Genomic DNA, 16,967 nt, shown 5'->3' with positions numbered 1-16,967 from the left:
AATAAAATGTTCTGGTTGGGAAAGATGCCAGCAGACTCCTTCTGATTTTTTTTAATAACCCCATTAGCCTAGAATTTTTTAAAAAAAAAAGCGGCGGTGGTGGACACCAGGCTAGAAGCCGGGAGGCGGCGAGTTCCAGTCCTGCCTTGGGCACGAAGCCAGCTGGGTGACCTTGAGCCAGCCCCTCTCTCAGCCCTCGGAAGCAGGCAATGGCAAACCACTTCCGAAAACCTCGCCAAAAAACCTGCAGGGACTAGCCCAGGCGGCCGAGACTGACCCGGAGGCACAAACAGCGCGAGCACCTTTCACGCGCCAGCCACTTCCCCCGCGGGATTCCAAACCCATCCAGAGAACTCGCTCCTTTGCCGGAGAGAGGCGCGAGCCGAGCGTGTGAACCAGCCATCCCCTCCTGACATCCCATTGAACCATTGTGAGTCACCCGCGTCGCGTGAGTCGCCGACCTCCCCGGTCCGTCTGCACGAGCGAATGGACCCAGCAGCGCCCGCAGATGCTCCAGGCGGCCCCTCTCCCCGGCCAGCGCCCCCTCCCCGCCCCTCCTCCTGCACGCGGAGGGCACCCGGGGGGCTTCGCCTCGCCCGAGGGGTCTCTTCCCTCCGGCCGCAGCAGCCGGTGCCTTCAGCGGCGGCCAGGGCGGGAGGCGGCATCTGTCCCCGGCAGAGCCGAGCGACGCCGGCCTTACCTGGTCCGGATCGAACATCCCGGCAGCCTGCCAGCACCACAGCCCGAGGCCCAGCAGCCCCCAGAGAAAGGGGCTCCTCCGGGCGGAATCGGGACCGTCCCGCGGAGACGACCCCGGCGCGAAGCCGCCCCGGGCCTTCATCGCCCCTGAGCGTTGGGCGGAAGTGACGTGCCGCGGCCGCGAAGGGCCGGCTGCTGCCGCGCTGCTCACGAAAGCCGGTTTCCTCGACCTGGTTGTGGTTCAGCGGGTGGACCGATCTTTGTCTGTCTTAATTTCGCTGAATGGCCATAACCCGTGTGTGTAACGACCTATAGTTATCTAAGCTTTCTCGTGGCCAAAACCTGGCTCACCCAGAGCAAGCAAGCGACCGTGATTTGTTGTTTGATTTGTTTGTGGAATCCCAAAGGAGATATTTGTTAGTTGTCTAGTCAGGGTGGTGTTGGTTGCAGCCTGAAGTTCTTGTGGTGGTCTTGAGACAAGCCGGATGTGTAAAAAGAGGGTGTTTTGGAGACCTTTCACTTTCTCCAGGTTTCCTCTCAGTCCTCTCCCCCATTTCTTTTTTTTTAATTATGTTTAAAAAGGATGAAACAAAAGAACCTACAAAAAAAAACTGAACTAAAAAGGTGTGAAAATACAAAGAAAATTACAGAATGACTTCTGACTTTCTACAGCAAAGATATACATAAATCAGTATCAATCTGTTGCTCCAATTTAAACAATAATAAACATGTCTATAAAACATTTCAATTCTCAGTATAACATTCCCTTCTAAAACAAATTTTCCCTCCCACTTAAAAAAACAATTAAAAAAAACCCTTGAAACATAATTTTTCACCTAATAAACTAACAGACATTATGTTGATGAAGATTCTCAGTCATCCAGGTGGAACTGTCTGTGGGTTGAGTCATGGCAACTGGATTTCTTTCTTTTTGGTAGAAATATTTCACTGCTTGTCCAAGCAGCTTCTTCAGTCTGGGCAAAGGTTGGTGAGGGGACCCCGTATATGTCTTCCAGGGTGGCTGCATTGTCCCTACACCTGAATGGGATTGCCTTTGGGATGTCTTACTCCTAGGGACGCGGTGGCGCTGCGGGTTAAACCGCTGAGCTGCTGAGCTTGCCAATCGGAAGGTCGGCAGTTTGAATCCGCGTGACGGGGTGAGCTCCCGTTGCTAGTCCCAGCTCCTGCCAACCTAGCAGTTCAAAAACATGCAAATATGAGTAGATTAATAGGTACCGCTTCAGCGGGCAGGTAACGGTGTTCCGTGTAGTCATGCTGGCCACATGACCACGGAAGTGTCTACGGACAAATGCCGGCTCTTCGGCTTTGAAACGGAGATGAGCACCGCCCCCTAGAGTCGGACACGACTGGACTTAATGTCAAGGGAAACCTTTACCTTTACCTTACTCCTAGATCCTTTGTTCATCCCCAAATGGATCATTAAGAGTGGCCTTCCTGGTGGTCTTAATCCCGGGGACTGATGGAAGAGCAGCATGAAAAATGGGGGACAAGTTGTGTCTGAGGCCTCTGGGAAGGCCACTCTTGACGATCCACTTGGGGATGAACAAAGGATCTAGGACATCCCAAAGGCAACCCACACCTCCATGGCACAATTAACAGCCATTCAGGTGTAGGGAGATGCAGCCACCCTGGAAGATATATATGGGGTCTCCTCACCAACCTTTGCCCAGACTGAAGCTGCTTTCAACCAAAAAGAAAGAAATCCAGTTGCCATGACTCAACCCACAGACAACAGACATTATCCTTCTTCACCATAATTTACTCCTATCTGCCAGTCCCTCAGGTCTTTTTAATTCATTACCATTGTTAATTGGGAAAATAATTGCCATCTGTCTCACATGTAACCAGCATCTGCATCACCACCCTGTCTTCCCCTCCCTTCCCTCTGCCCCATTTTCAACCTGTTGAGCCACCATGCATACAATGAATGAGTAATTTTATTATGGTGACTGACCATCATTGCAAACAAAAACACATTAAAAATAAAGTAAAAACAAAACAAGATAAAATTTTACAATTGGTGGTGGGTTCATCAGTGGATCATCAAAGTGCCTAATTTTACAGGCAGTATAACAAAATGTAGCTATGTTCAAGGAGACTGAATTGTGCTGATCTGATAACAACTGTACATAAAAAAAGATTGAATTTCCCTGGTGTTTTACCAGGTAAGTAGTTATAAGCAGGTTGAGTATAGCAGGAACTGAGCTGTAGTTTCAACAGTCCTCTTGCCCACAGGGATAGTCTCAGCCCAGGCATACAATACAGTGCACATGGGCCTGCCAGCAAAGCATTACAATGTGGCTTAAAACGCAAAGAGGGTGGTTTCCCCAGATTTTTTAGGAATGACCTTTCCCCAATAACTTAGCTATTTTGTGATCATATCTAGGCCTGACAATCTCTGTACATCTCTTTGAAATTGCTTTTCTACCTTAAGGAGCACCCTTTGTGATTTAAAATCAAGAGGAATCTGGTAGCACTGAACAAATTTTATTCAAAAGTAGATGCACTGGGGAGCTGCATCGCTTCATCAGAGGCATGGCATGGCTAGATGGATGGAGGACTGAAAATGGGGTGGGTTGGGCGGACAGGAGAGGACAGGGTGGTTATACAGATGCAGGTTACATGTGACAGATTCAGGGTTACCAGACATGTCTTCCTTTTCGTCCTCATGTCTCCCATCTGGCAGGCATAGCCTTAAAATCAAATATTTTCTGGCTTTTTGAACACCTTTTTTAAAAAAAATGTTGGATTGTTTTCACAACAATAGTCATTGAAACGTTTGTGTATTATGACCTTATAAATTGTCTGCTTCTTTCTTTCCCTCACCCATCAACAGATTCGACAGCCTAGATTTATGTTATTTAATTCCGCATTCCAGCAATTGGCTCCAATCCAGCCCCTTCAAATCTATGATCCCTGTAAATCACATGACTCACCATAAGTTTCTATGGTGAAATCTGAAATCTGTGTTGTTGTCAATTCTATATTATCGCTAGCACATGTACTTGAAAGTAAAGATGTGTTGGAAAAATATTGCAATTAAAAAGCCAGTCTTTCTGAGACTGGAAGAGGTTATTTCATATACCTGTAGGCCAAAATACATTTTTTGCAGGTTTTTTGCTATAATTTTTGTTGCAGATGCCAAGAAAGTTAAATGGATTGTGTGTCCTCCCTTCCCTCCATTTGTCCTCCTTTCCAATTGTCCATGTCCTCCTTTGCCTGTTCAGATATCTGGTAACCCTAGACCAGAGTTTCTCAACCTCAGCATCTTTAACTCCAACTCCCAGAATTCCCCAGTCAGCACACATCTTAAAGTTGTCAAGGTTGAGAAATGCTGCCCTAGACAGATTGCAATTACTTTATCAGTTAACAATCGTAATGAATTAAAAATAACTCATGGGGGAGAAGACTGATGACAGGAAACCTGGAGAAACCTGGAGTCTTCAAAGCACCCTCTTTTTATACATCCAGCTTGCTAGGGAGGTAGGCAAATTTCTAGTTTGCAATAAATCACTTAGGGTGGGTACAGTTTAGAAACGGCAAAGACTGTTCAAAATGATCTCGCCAGATGGGAATAATGGACATTAGCATAAATACATGTGACTCAGCAGAAGCATGCATGAAGTCATGTACACAAATTAGTAATGGTGATCATAAATAATTCTTAATTTCACGTTGCTGAAAAGCTGCTTTCCTAAGAATAGCGTTTACTTTCTTTATCTAGTATAAGGCAGTTTCCTATATCAACAAAGGGCAAATAGATTCCTTTAGAAAGGGAGAATAATTTCCGGCTGCTGCTTTTTAATAACAGCTAATAACAAGGCCCCCCTCATACAGGGGACGCGGTGGCGCTGCGGGTTAAACCGCTGAGCTGTCGATCGGAAGGTCGGCGGTTCGAAACCGCGCGGCGGGGTGAGCTCCCGTTGTTAATCCCAGCTCCTGCTCACCTAGCAGTTCGAAAACATGCAAATGTGAGTAGATCAATAGGTACCGCTTCGGCGGGAAGGTAACGGCGTTCCGTGTCGTCATGCTGGCCACATGACCCGGAAGTGTCCTATGGACAACGCCGGCTCCAAGGCTTAGAAACGGAGATGAGCACCGCCCCCTAGAGTCGGATTCGACTGGACTTTACGTCAAGGGAAACCTTCACCTTTACCTTAATAACAAGGCCCCCCTCATATGTGACTTGATCACTGAGGGGTGGGGGGCAGACCTGGCATGTATTACTGAGACCTGGCTGGGCGCTGAAGGGGGGGTGCCCCTTTCGGCTGTGAGACCCTGTTCTTCAAGTTGGGTGGCCGAGAGCAGTTGGGAGTGTTGCTGCTGTACCAGCCTCCCTGCTGCGTCGCAACCTCCCTGCCTGAGCTGCTGGAGGCCGTCTCAGGTTTGGCAGTGGAGTTCCCCAGGCTTATGGTGTTGGGGGGCTTCAATCTGCCTTCCCTGGGGCGGGCCTCGGAAGCAGCCCAGGAGTCCATGGCTACCATGGCAGCCACGGGCCTGTTCCAGATTATTCAGGACCTGACTCGAGACAGTGGCCTCACCCCAGACCTAGTTTTCTTGTCGGAGCAGTGGCAAGATGATCTGAGGGGAGAATTACAGCTTTCCCCTTTGTCATGGTCAGATCATGCCCTGGTGGCCTTGAGATTCTCTCGTGCCGCCCCCCTCTGCAGGGAGGCAGGACCCATTCGATTGGTCCGCCCCCGGCGACTGATGGACCCGGCTGGGTTTCAGAGGGAGCTGGGGGTTATACCCGGTGATCTGCTGCACGGTCTAGCGGAGGCCCTAGCTGCATCCTGGAATAGGGAGGCGGCTGGGGCTTTGGACAGGATGGCGCCTGTGTGGCCTCTCTTGTCCCATCGAACCCGGCACTCCCCGTGGTTTAAGGAGGAGTTGAGGGTTCTGAAGAGGATTAAGAGACTCCTAGAGCGCCTCTGAAGGAAGACGAAGACTGAATTCGACCGAACACAGGTAAAAGCCGCCATTAAGGCCTACCTTGTGGCGATAAAAGCGGCGAAACGTCAATATTTCTCCGCTCTTATTGCACCTGCAGAATGCCACCCGACGGCCCTGTTTAAGATCACTCGATCCCTTTTGGGGAAGGTGGGTTCAGTGACCCACCTACAGGGCTGTGCAGAGGAATTTGCTGAGCATCTGCAGGACAAAATCGCTTGGATCCGCTCCAAGTTGGACTCCAGGCATGAGGTGTGGTCTGGAGAGATACCAGGGGAACAGGCTTACCCAGTTATTTGGGAGCAGTTTGATCCTGTTGCACCTGAGGAAGTGGACAGGATCCTATGGACAGTAAATGCCACCACATGCCATCTAGACCCATGCCCCTCCTGGCTAGTAAAAGCAGGCCAGGAGGTGACATGCGGTTGGGTCCATGCGATGGTTAATACATCCTTGGGAGAGGGGGTGTTTCCGGCGACCTTTAAAGAGGCCTTGGTACACCTCCTCCTCAAGAAGCCATCGCTGGACCCTACTGTTCTGGATAATTTTTGTCCAGTCTCCCACCTCCCCTTTTTGGGGAAGGTGGTTGAGAAAGTGGTGGCTTCACATCTCCAGAGGGTCCTGGAGGAAACGTATTATCTAGACCCCTTTCAGTCAGGTTTCAGGCCTGATTATGGGATGGAAACGGCATTGGTTGCACTTATGGATGATCTCTGGTGGGAGCGGGATGGAGGCAGTGCATCCATCCTCACTCTCCTTGATCTCTCAGCGGCCTTCGATACCATTGACCATGGTATCCTTTTGGGGCGGCTCAGGGAGTTGGGGGTGGGTGGCGTAATTCTGCGCTGGTTCACCTCCTTCCTCCAGGGCCGGTCCCAATCGGTGTTGATAGGGGAGGAGAGATCGGCCCCATGGCCCCTTCTTTGTGGGGTGCCACAGGGGTCAGTACTCTCCCCTCTCCTTTTCAACATCTACATGAAACCGCTGGGCAAGATCATCCGTCATCATGGGATGAAGTATCATCAGTATGCTGATGATACTCAATTGTATATCTCCATCCCGGGTGAAGTAAGTGATGCCGTGGCCACCCTCTCCGAGTGTCTGAGGGCTGTGGGGGCCTGGATGGAGAACAACAGGCTTCAACTGAACCCTGGTAAGACAGAGTGGCTGTGGGTTAATGGTTCTTCTGTATCCGGGACATTAACATCTCTGGTTCTGGATGGGGTTGCACTGCCCCAGACAGACCTGGTGCGTAACTTGGGGGTCCTCCTGGACCCACGGCTCCTGCTCGAAGAGCAGGTGGCAGCCATGGCCAGGAGAGCCTTTGTGCAGCTACGTGCTGTGCACCAGTTACGCCCCTTCCTGGACCAGGAGGCCCTTCGAACAGTCACTCATGCCCTTGTTATCTCTCAGATAGACTATTGCAACGCGCTGTACATGGGGCTACCCTTGAAAAGTATCTGGAAGCTTCAGCTGGTCCAGAATGCAGCCGTGCAAGCTGTTTTTGGTGCCCCCAGAAGGGCACATGTAACACCATTGCTGCGTGAGCTGCACTGGGTACCAGTTTGCTTCCGGGTCCAATTCAAGGTGTTCGTTATTACCTTTAAAGCCCTACATGGCATGGGCCAGGTTACCTGAGGGACCACCTCTTCCCCATTACATCAACCCGTCCCACCCGATCGTGCAGAGAGGGCATGCTACGGACCCCATCTGTAAAAGAATTTCATCTGGCGGGGTCCAGGAAGCAGGCCTTCTCTGCAGTAGCTCCTGCCCTGTGGAACATGCTGCCCCCGGAGGTGAGATCAGCCCCATCGCTCCTGGCCTTTCGCGGAGTCTGAAGACCTGGTTCTGCCGCCTCGCTTGGGGTGGAGCGGGGAATAGAGCTACATGGGGATGGTTGCTATAGACCACTCCTCCCACACTTGGACTGATTTAGATTTTTCACCACTTGGATTCTTTATTTTTACCTCTATTTATATTATTTATTATTGTATTTTACTCTCTGTATTTATGGTTATGGTTTTAATCGATCGTTGTAAACCGCCCAGAGTCCCCCGACGGGAGGACATGGGCGGGGATAAATTAGATAAATAAAGTAAATAAAAATAAATAATCATACTATACCAGCTAGATCCAAAGTGTAATCTCAAATGCTCCTCTGCATTGGAAAAAAACTCAAAAAGTAATCATGTACATTCTTAAAAATAGAGTGTGAAGGGACTAGAGAACAAGCACATCCCTTTGGGTTTTAATTGCATTTGAAGGCATTTTCCAAATGTCTTTTTGCTGCAACAAGCCAAGTAGCAAACCTCATACCGCACATCATACTCACAGTATACAGAATAAACACCTAACACCATACTCAGGGAATGAATTGACAAGGGAGCATATCTAACTTTGACTATTTTCAGCTTACTTCAGTCGGTAATTCATGGACAAAGACTGCATCATTTTCTTTTACTCTCATCTCAGTCCCATGCAGGTGACCATCACTATGTGGCAGTCCAGATCCTGCTAAGATGGTCCCCTGCAAGGAGCTACTACCTTCAGTGCAAGTTCCAGATCTAGAAGTGCGAACTTATTTGCTGGAGGAAAAGTTCCTGGTGGCTCAGGCAGAAGACCCCGAGTTCCAGCTTGAGAATGTCTCAAGGCTGGACAGTCTGTTTTAGGCACAGTTCTCTGCTTGATGGTGAAGTGACACATTTTTAATCCTCTGTTAGTCGCAGGAGGGTTCCAGAGGTCGTTGGCACGCTAGAGCAAACGAGAAAGAGGTAATCAAAATTATGTAATATATAATATTATATGATATAATGATTGATAATGACTGATTGACTGTAAGACATGACTGCTAAGATGTGACCGGTAATGCTGTTAAATGTGAACATATGTTATACAACAGATGCAGTATATCGTCCCTTAATCCTCCCTTTAAATATGAGTGTGTGTTAGTTAATAGCCGTAGTATTATTTTCCTTCAATTCTTTTCTTTTCTTGATTGTATAGTTTTAGTAAATAACATTACTACTTTATTGTTTATTTTCTGATGTTATGTAAATATATTGAGAGGTCTTGCACCAAAGTCAAATTCCTTGTATGTCTAATCATACTTGGCCAATAAAGTATCCCATCCCATCCCATCCCATCCCATTAAAAGCAGGAAAAAATCACAGCCAAACTGCCTGAAATGGGGAGAAAAGAAATACAATAAACACTTCGGAATTTTTATCTTCTGCTTCTCAATATCCAGTGCTGAAATCAGACATTCAACAGGGCAAACCCAGATGAAAGAGATTGGCCTTTGATGCAACAAGGTGATTATTTAATCATTAAAGCTCTCTGGGGAAGGTCAGTATTATTATCCCCCCAGTGCAGTCAGGAAATTGAGGAGTGGTTTGCGACAACACGCTTCCATTCATAGCAAAGCAACATGTGAAAGTGAGGCTCCCTAGCTGAAATCTCCATAGTTATGTTATACTATAGTGTTTGTCAACCTTGGCAACGTTCAGATGCATGGCTGGCTGGGGAATTCTGGGAGTTGAAGTCCATGCATCTGAATGTTGCCAAGGTTGAGAAACACTGTTATACTCTATCAGCATTCCAATCTGAGGACTGGGTTCTTTGGGGAAGGGAAAGAATAATCATTTTACTCAGTTCTTGAGAAGGTCAAAAATCCAAAATGTGTACGTTCCTGGAAGTAGTAAAGAGGAGGGAATGGGCACAAGAGAAGAAACAGGAATCTAATACCAGTCCACCAGCTGGGCTCCAATGATATCGTGAATATGGTAGGGAAGGCCCAGTTTCACGGCACTTGGTGCTTGACGGCTCTGCAAATCAGACAGTAGGACTTCCTTGTACTTGGATTTCTGGATCATACCCAAGACAGCTTTCCTCCCTGAGAAGAAAAGAAAGGTCAGGGAGCAGGTCCTTTGAGAAACACTCCAGCGTTAGACTGAAGCGCAGGATTGGACATCCTGCACTGGGCAAGGCAACCGAGAAGCAGCAAGGTTGACTCAGTTTACAAAAACAAACACCAAAATGAAAGAGCCACCCTAAGTCATAATGGTTCCAAGAATTTAAAAATACACGGAAGTCTTTAGCACCCAAGGAACTGAAATATATTTGCTGGTTCTGGATATGAATTGGGAACTTGCTTACTCTAGTGAAATCTTGCAGGTTTCAAGAGACATGGGCGGTAATTAAATTGGAATAATAAATTGGAATAATAAATAAATGATACACTGCTCTGAGTCATAATGTGATTCGTTTACTTGTGTCTCAGCATCATGTCTGAACCCAGCCAAGAAGCTACAACTAAGCAAACCTTAGCTTAGCACTGAACAAACACACCTTTGATGAAGCGTTTGATGAAGCGGCCTGCTCCCGGCACGGCCAGCCACCAGCTCCCGGCATCGCGGACGGTCAAGACTCCAGCGTTCACCAGCTGCCTGAGGAAAAGGCAGAAAATGAAAAAGTGAATGTCCAGTATGATTGATTTATTCCGTGACCATCAAAACGTAGCTGATTTGTGGACTGACAGGGGGTCTCTCTAAAGAAAAAGGTGCTTTTGGTTTCTTGTATCAGCACAAATCGTTGCCTTTTCTGCAGGTGCTGGATCTCAGTGCTGAACAAGGTAAGCCTGCAACTTCTTCCCGACCACGTAGAACACAATCTACTAGTCAGATATGATGGTTCACCAAGGACTTAAATAGGCTTACAAATGCCACATATGCTATGATTGCTTTGTTTGGCTTTCTAGGACCCCAGTTCTGATTTTGCCCCTCCCTGTACTTATGATCTAGTGTATATCCAGTTACCAAGGAATTACGCCCTATTTTGAGAGGAGGACTTCTTTATTTGAAGCAAAAAGACATAGCGTTCACCGTTTAGAAGATCAATGAAACCCCTGTTAATGTCTTTAAAGATGCTACAATTAATTCAGCAATCCAATTGAAAAAACACAGCTATTAGCATTTTTATATTCATTCGGGGGGTGGGGGGGAGTGGACCTTATCTTAGAAGACCCCCTTCTGGTGGGATGAAAATGGCTATTTATTCCAGAAAGTAGTATGTAGTTAAATTATGGCATTTAATGCCAGAGTCAACCAAGATGGTATCAAAATGGGAATTAAATAATTTCACAAAGGTTTAAGTCTGTTAATGGCTCTATTATGACAGCTATATATTACCTCTGGGATCAAGGGCAGCATACTTTGAGTACCAGTTACTGGGAAACAATAGCAGAAGACATCAGCCTTGCGAGGTAGTCCAGACAAGAAGCACCACCAGCAGCACTAGCTCTCTCTATCTTTACTGTAAGGTTACATGAACAGAATCTTGCAAGTCTGAAAGTAGCCCTCCCTTCCTTTACCTTTACTCTCCCCAAAACGAGGGGGGGGTCCCTTCTGAGATGCTTTCATCACCCCTCCTCCTTTGGACTCAAATTCCATTTATCAGACTGTTCTCTAGGCTGCGGCTCTTCCTCCTGTCCCTTGGGGCCATTCCCACAGACCTTTACAGAAGATGAGTTGTCCATGAGAACCCCGAGGTCTCTACTTAGCCACTGTGGGAAACAGGACGCTGAACGAGACAAGACTATGCCTCGATCCCACAAGACTTGTGTTCTTCCAAAAGGTTCCTGCTGTGACATGCGTATGCATTCTCCGAAAGCAGAGAAATCAGGCTTATCTGTCTTCAGACCACTGTATAGAGCACAACTATATAGAGTTACTCTGATTTAAAACACAGACACACACACAATTAAGGGGCGAGTTTAACTCAGCAAAAGTCCAAGCAGACATAGCAAACAGTGAAAGGAGAGGGAAAAAAATGCCACGGGACAGCAGGCAGATTGGCAGCCCCAGGACTCACTGTTTCCTTACGTGATTTCTGTGTCACTAAAGCCAAAGTCTCTCAGCATCCTCTTTTTGTCAAAACTGATGTCAGGGCAGGAAGTAAGGACTGAATCTAGGAACTTCTTCACTGTCCTGGCAAACTCCTTCCCAGATATAAACTCCTGCACCTGAGACAAAAAAATAAGCGCACCATCAGCAGCTTGCTCGCCCTTCTGCACTCCCACTCCACCCGTGCCCCTTTGACAGAAGCAAACCTTAGATATGTAGCTGTCTGTGAAGGCCACCACAAAAAAATCCGCTTCAAAGCTGTGCTGAAACATTCGGATCCGGCCCTCATTTTTCAGCTGGCTCTACAGAGAGAAACGAGCTTCTTAATTCATTTCCAAAATCGGATCCTGCACGCAAGTTCTGAGGAAGAGGCAAAGTGAAGCAGGAGACGTGCTTTTAAAGCAAACCCCTGCATCTGCCAACAACATGGCAGGGAGAAAAAGCAATGGTGTTTTCTTATCCACGGTCTCCAAAAACTGAACCAAGCCGCCTTATAGCTGAGTTCACACAATAAACACATGGTTTGAGTTCATGAACTTTCTGGATTCCCCAAAAACACTGAATCAAAAGGTTAGCTTGTGTGTCAGAGAGCTATTTAAAAAAAAATGAAGGGAAGTGAAAATGAACCAAGCCTAGGATATGCTGTAGTTGTGGTTGCTGGTCTTTAACTGGCCTGGTTTAGTGTGCTTTATGAATCTGCCATTGTGATGAAAGTAGTTTGGGTACCCTTCCTTTTCTGGAAGGATTATGCCCTTTTCCTGCCAGCACCTTCAAAGCTTTATTTCACCAGGATACTGAGAGTGAGTGGGGAGAAGGGCCATCCTCAGTGAAAGTTAATGGATAGAGATATGGGACTGAGACTGGCTTGGTCACCCTGAGGGATGATCTTTGTCTCGTTAACTACTACTTCTCGACACTTAACTGCTTTTGGTACCATCACCTTTTATCTTCTGGATCACCCAAGAGAGTTGGAAATAGGGACATAGTTTTTCAGTTCTTCCATTCCTTTCTCCTGGGGAGAGAGGTCCCTGGAAGCGGGACGTACGATATGGTGTCCTTCAGCATTCCTTTCTGGCTCCACTGCTTTTCAACATATACATGAAATTCCTGGGGGAGATCATCAGGAGACTTGGCACTGGATACTATTTCACTGCAAGCGATGCCCAGATCTTGCAATCGGGTATGGCTGAATGAATAATATTAAACTGAAACTGAATCCAGAGCAGGGTTTAGGTACTCATCGCAAGGGACAATAATTCCAGAACTGCCTGTCTTGAATGAGATTACACTCTTCCAAAAGAAGTTTACATGCAGTTTGGACATAAATCTCTCTGGTTTCCCAGATGGAGGTAACTTCCAGGAGCAGGACTATTTCATAACTCTTTGTTTTTTCACTCTTTTTATGTCCTGATTTTAAATTAATTTTTATTGCCAATTGCTGAGAGATTTGGGTATCTAGCAGAACATCACTTCAAATAAATAAATACTCCCTGACAGTAGACACGGATTAAAGTGGAACAGCAGCAGCACTTCCAGAGGAGGTCGAAACAATCAAGGTGGAGGTCGCAGCAGTGCAGTCAAAACCTCCCCACTTTTGTAGGCGTGTGTGTGATGTATAGACCGAAAGGGCAGGGCTTCGATCGGGCTGCTGTGGCCACCATCTTGACTATGCTCCATCCCTGCTGATGCTGCTGCGTCACAACCAGGGAGAAGTTTCTTACCAGGCACCTGTCCACAACCGTACGATCTTTGACCAGACTGTAGATCTGATGCCTCAGGATTAAAGGCGGCAGAGAATCTTCAAATAACTTTCGAGGGAAGAGCGATACCAAGTTCTGAAGAGCAGTTTCAACCGCCGCAGGGCCCTCTAAGAAAAGGAATGGCAATCAGAGCTCAGAAGTCTCACCACTTAGCATTTCCTGGAAGACTCTCTCTGACACTGTTTAGAAACTCCATCCTTCTCATAATCCAGCCCCATCAGGTACTTTGTGCATAGCGTTTCATTCTTTCTCACCTTGTCCTGAAGGCTCTGATCCCAGAGCCAGCCGCCGCTTCTTGGCCTTGAAAGTATCAGAGAGGAGCTGGTGCTTCCGCTTCATATGGCTGGAGGGAAGAGGTGAAGGCGTAAGCCATTGGATAAGCATGTCGCCATTCTATTGACTCTTGCTCATTTGGCTGTAATGTTCCCCAAACATTTCCTTTGTTATCCCCCATTCACTCTATATCATTTCCCCTTTTCAAATTATTTCCTTTTGTTTAACCCACTGCATGGCTTCCCATAAAACTATATCCCCTTTAACAACCCCATCTATATGGTTCCTTGATTGCCATTCCAGCAACCACCCTGCAATCTTTTTTATATTTAAAATGATCTCATGTAAATCTTTGGTGTTACAAACCCTCCTGTTTGCCTCATTTCTTTGGCATATTTTTAAAATGGCTGGATTTTATATAATATCAGACTGGCATACAGCAATTAAGCAAACTAGCTCTTCCCTTAAAACGTCACTATCACATTAGGAACAATGTAAGCGCCTTCATTTCAGTATGTCACATCAAGAATGATGTAAGTGCCTTCATTTCAGTATGTCAGTTGCAACAGATGCAGATACAGGAAGGCTGTTACACTGAGTTGCTGCCCAGTTTTTGTATTTATTTGACAGGATTGTGAATTGTATTATGCTTTATTTTATTTCTGCTTCATCTTTTGGCTTTATATTAAAATATACATTGCCTCCTCCCCCTACCACATTTTTATACAGCAAAGAGCAAGAAATGCAGGAAAACACAAGTAATGTATGGATCAGTCCACATACAAAAAGTTGAGTTTAATTAGACATTCATGTTAATCCGGTAAGGTAGCCCTTAAGAAATCCAATAGAGGGAACTTTCTACAAAAGTCTATGCTATATAGTGAAATTATTAAGCTTTAAAGCAGGGTCATCAGCCTTCTTCTGCACAGGGGCCAGAGGCCATGTCTGTGCGTGGATGGCAAGTCACTTCTCTCCCTCAATCTTGGGTGAATATACTTGGGAGGACTTTTTGGAGCAAACCAGGGAGACCTATTTCTTTCTTAAAGAAAAGAAAGGAAGGCACAGTCAAAAGGGAAAATGAGGATGTGCCTCACACACTCTTCAAGGTGTAGAGTTGTGGGCCAGGTGCACATATTTCTTTTGGGGATTACGGGCCAGATGATTTCAGGTGGTGGGCCAAATCCAGCCTGTGGGCCGCAGGTTGCTAACCCCTGCTTTAAAGTATCACAACCGCACCTCTGCTAATTCATCAACCTGTTTATGTATAAAGCAAGGCAGGCTCTAAAATTAGAACAAAAACTACATCCTGATGAAGGGAACAGAACTTTCCTCCACGCCCTTCTGAGCGTACAGAAAGGAGCAGCTGTATAGAAGGAAATCAGCCAGGGGGAGATTTGACCCTCTGTCCTAAGATTTTACCGCACCTCTCCCTCCATTAAAACAAGTAATACAACAAAACATCACATAAGCTGACGGTACCAACGCCCCAGGGGTGATGATGCATTTTACTTCTTTCACACCCTGCCCCAGCTCCCTCGCGTGGCTCAGGAGCTCCCAGTTTCTCTAGGAAACGCTTTCACGGGCACAACCAAGCATCAACCCTATTTTTCCTTCCGGATGCAGCCTGCATTTATTGACCTTTCCCCTCCGAGCTCCTGTCTGGCCTCAGTTTAAACAACTCCCTCCCTGAATCAAAAGTTCCAGATGCGCAGTGACTCCCCCCACCTCCCCCCATTGATTTCATTTCGAGCTGAAATTTCGATACCCTTGCCTACCCCTCTCAGTCCTCCCTCGCGTCCTCTCTCTTGCTAGTCGTCGGCAAAAGGTGACGTCACGCTCTTTGAAACAGTCTTCTGGGGCCGGCCTTCCTCTTTGGAGTAGGCGGGAGAAAGGTAGCTTGACTGGCGGGAGGGAAGTCCAATGGCTTCCCCGCCCGGCTAAAGGTCCCTCTTTAAAGGGAGAAAGGCGAGCTTGGCTGCCATTTAGAGCAGTGTTTCTTAATTTTTTTTTCTTTCAGGGCCCCTTCCCACTTTTAAAAATTATGGAGGACCCCAAAAGAGCTTTTGTTTGTATGGGTTATTTTGTTGTTTATTCGTTTAGTCGCTTCCGACTCTTCTTGACCTCACGGACCAGCCCACGCCAGAGCTTCCTGTCGGTCGTCAACACCCCCAGCTCCCCCAGGGACGAGTCCGTCACCTCTAGAATATCATCCATCCATCTTGCCCTTGGTCGGCCCCTCTTCCTTTTGCCTTCCACTCTCCCCAGCATCATCATCATTTCCAGGGTGTCCTGTCTTCTCATTGTGTGGCCAAAGTATTTCAGTTTTGCCTTTAATATCATTCCCTCCAGTGAGCAGTCTGGCTTGATTTCCTGGAGGATGGACTGGTTGGATCTTCTTGCAGTCCAAGGCACTCTCAGAATTTTCCTCCAACACCACAGTTCAAAAGCATTGATCTTCCTTCTCTCAGCCTTCCTTATGGTCCAGCTCTCACAGCCATATGTTACTACGGGGAACACCATTGCTTTAACTATGCGGGCCTTTGTTGTCAGTGTGATGTCTCTGCTCTTAATTATTTTATCGAGATTTGTCATTGCTCTTCTCCCAAGGATTAAGCGTCTTCTGATTTCCTGACTGCAGTCAGCATCTGCAGTCATCTTCGCACCTAGAAATACAAAGTCTTTCACTGCCTCTACATTTTCTCCCTCTACTTGCCAGTTATCAATCAAGCTGGTTGCCATAATCTTGGTTTTTTTGAGGTTTAGCTGCAAGCCAGCTTTTGCACTTTCTTCTTTCACCTTCATCATAAGGCTCCTCAGTTCCTCTTCGCTTTCAGCCATCCAAGTGGTATCATCTGCATATCTGAGGTTGTTAATGTTTCTTCCAGCGATTTTAACTCCAGCCTTGGATTCCTCAAGCCCAGCATGTCGCATGATGTGTTCTGCGAACAAGTTGAATAGGTAGGGTGAGAGGATACAGCCCTGCCGTACTCCTTTCCCAATCTTAAACCAGTCTGTTGTTCCGTGGTCTGTTCTTACTGTTGCTACTTGGTCGTTATACAGATTCTTCAGGAGGCATACAAGATGACTTGGTATCCCCATACCACTAAGAACTTGCCACAATTTGTTATGGTCCACACAGTCAAAGGCTTTAGAATAGTCAATAAAACAGAAATAGATGTTTTTCTGAAACTCCCTGGCTTTTTCCATTATCCAGCGGATATTGGCAATTTGGTCTCTAGTTCCTCTGCCTTTTCTAAACCCAGCTTGTACATCTGGCAATTCTCGCTCCATGAACTGCTGAAGTCTACCTTGCAGGATCTTGAGCATTACCTTACTGGCATGTGAAATGAGTGCCACTGTTCGA

The 16,967-nt window shown here is 46.7% G+C and overlaps 2 protein-coding genes across 4 annotated transcripts in view; both read right to left on the bottom strand.

Moving 5' to 3' along the window:
- NEU1 (neuraminidase 1) overlaps positions 1-847 on the bottom strand; it is a 30,302-nt gene extending 29,455 nt beyond the window's left edge. Inside the window, exon 1 of one of the 2 annotated variants that reach the window (XM_063291244.1) lies at positions 701-847. In XM_063291244.1, the coding sequence (XP_063147314.1) occupies positions 701-841 (141 nt within the window). In that variant the 5' untranslated portion in view covers positions 842-847. The remainder of the gene's footprint in view (positions 1-700) is intronic. The other variant, XM_063291245.1, reaches the window with a different exon arrangement.
- Positions 848-8,274: 7,427 nt separating this feature from the next.
- On the bottom strand, positions 8,275-15,453 carry STK19 (serine/threonine kinase 19). Of its 2 annotated transcripts, XM_063291243.1 has the most exons (8): positions 15,379-15,453; positions 13,585-13,673; positions 13,292-13,437; positions 11,777-11,872; positions 11,550-11,689; positions 10,018-10,115; positions 9,415-9,562; positions 8,275-8,421 (listed from the first exon to the last, which is right to left on the bottom strand). In XM_063291243.1, exons 2-8 carry the CDS (start codon positions 13,667-13,669, stop codon positions 8,376-8,378), a joined length of 759 nt encoding a protein of 252 aa, XP_063147313.1. In that variant the 5' UTR covers positions 13,670-13,673; positions 15,379-15,453; the 3' UTR covers positions 8,275-8,375. The 2 variants fall into 2 exon arrangements, with proteins under 2 accessions (XP_063147313.1, XP_063147312.1); XM_063291242.1 differs by lacking the exon at positions 15,379-15,453 and having other exon boundaries at positions 13,585-13,828.
- Positions 15,454-16,967: the final 1,514 nt, after the last annotated feature.

This window comes from Candoia aspera, chromosome 2 (genome assembly GCF_035149785.1).
Source record: "Candoia aspera isolate rCanAsp1 chromosome 2, rCanAsp1.hap2, whole genome shotgun sequence".
Lineage (NCBI taxonomy): Eukaryota > Metazoa > Chordata > Lepidosauria > Squamata > Boidae > Candoia > Candoia aspera.
The sequence above is the reverse complement of the archived record's forward strand: the minus strand, read 5'-3'. Positions and strand labels throughout refer to the sequence as shown.

Coding starts and splice junctions, on each gene's coding strand:
- STK19 (XM_063291242.1), bottom strand. CDS start 13,714: ATGCTTATCCAATGGCTTACGCCTTCACCTCTTCCCTCCAGCCATATG. Junction 11,873..13,291: donor CGGTTGTGGACAGGTGCCTG/GTAAGAAACTTC, acceptor TTCTCTCTGTAG/AGCCAGCTGAAAAATGAGGG. Junction 9,563..10,017: donor CATCAAACGCTTCATCAAAG/GTGTGTTTGTTC, acceptor TTTTCTTCTCAG/GGAGGAAAGCTGTCTTGGGT.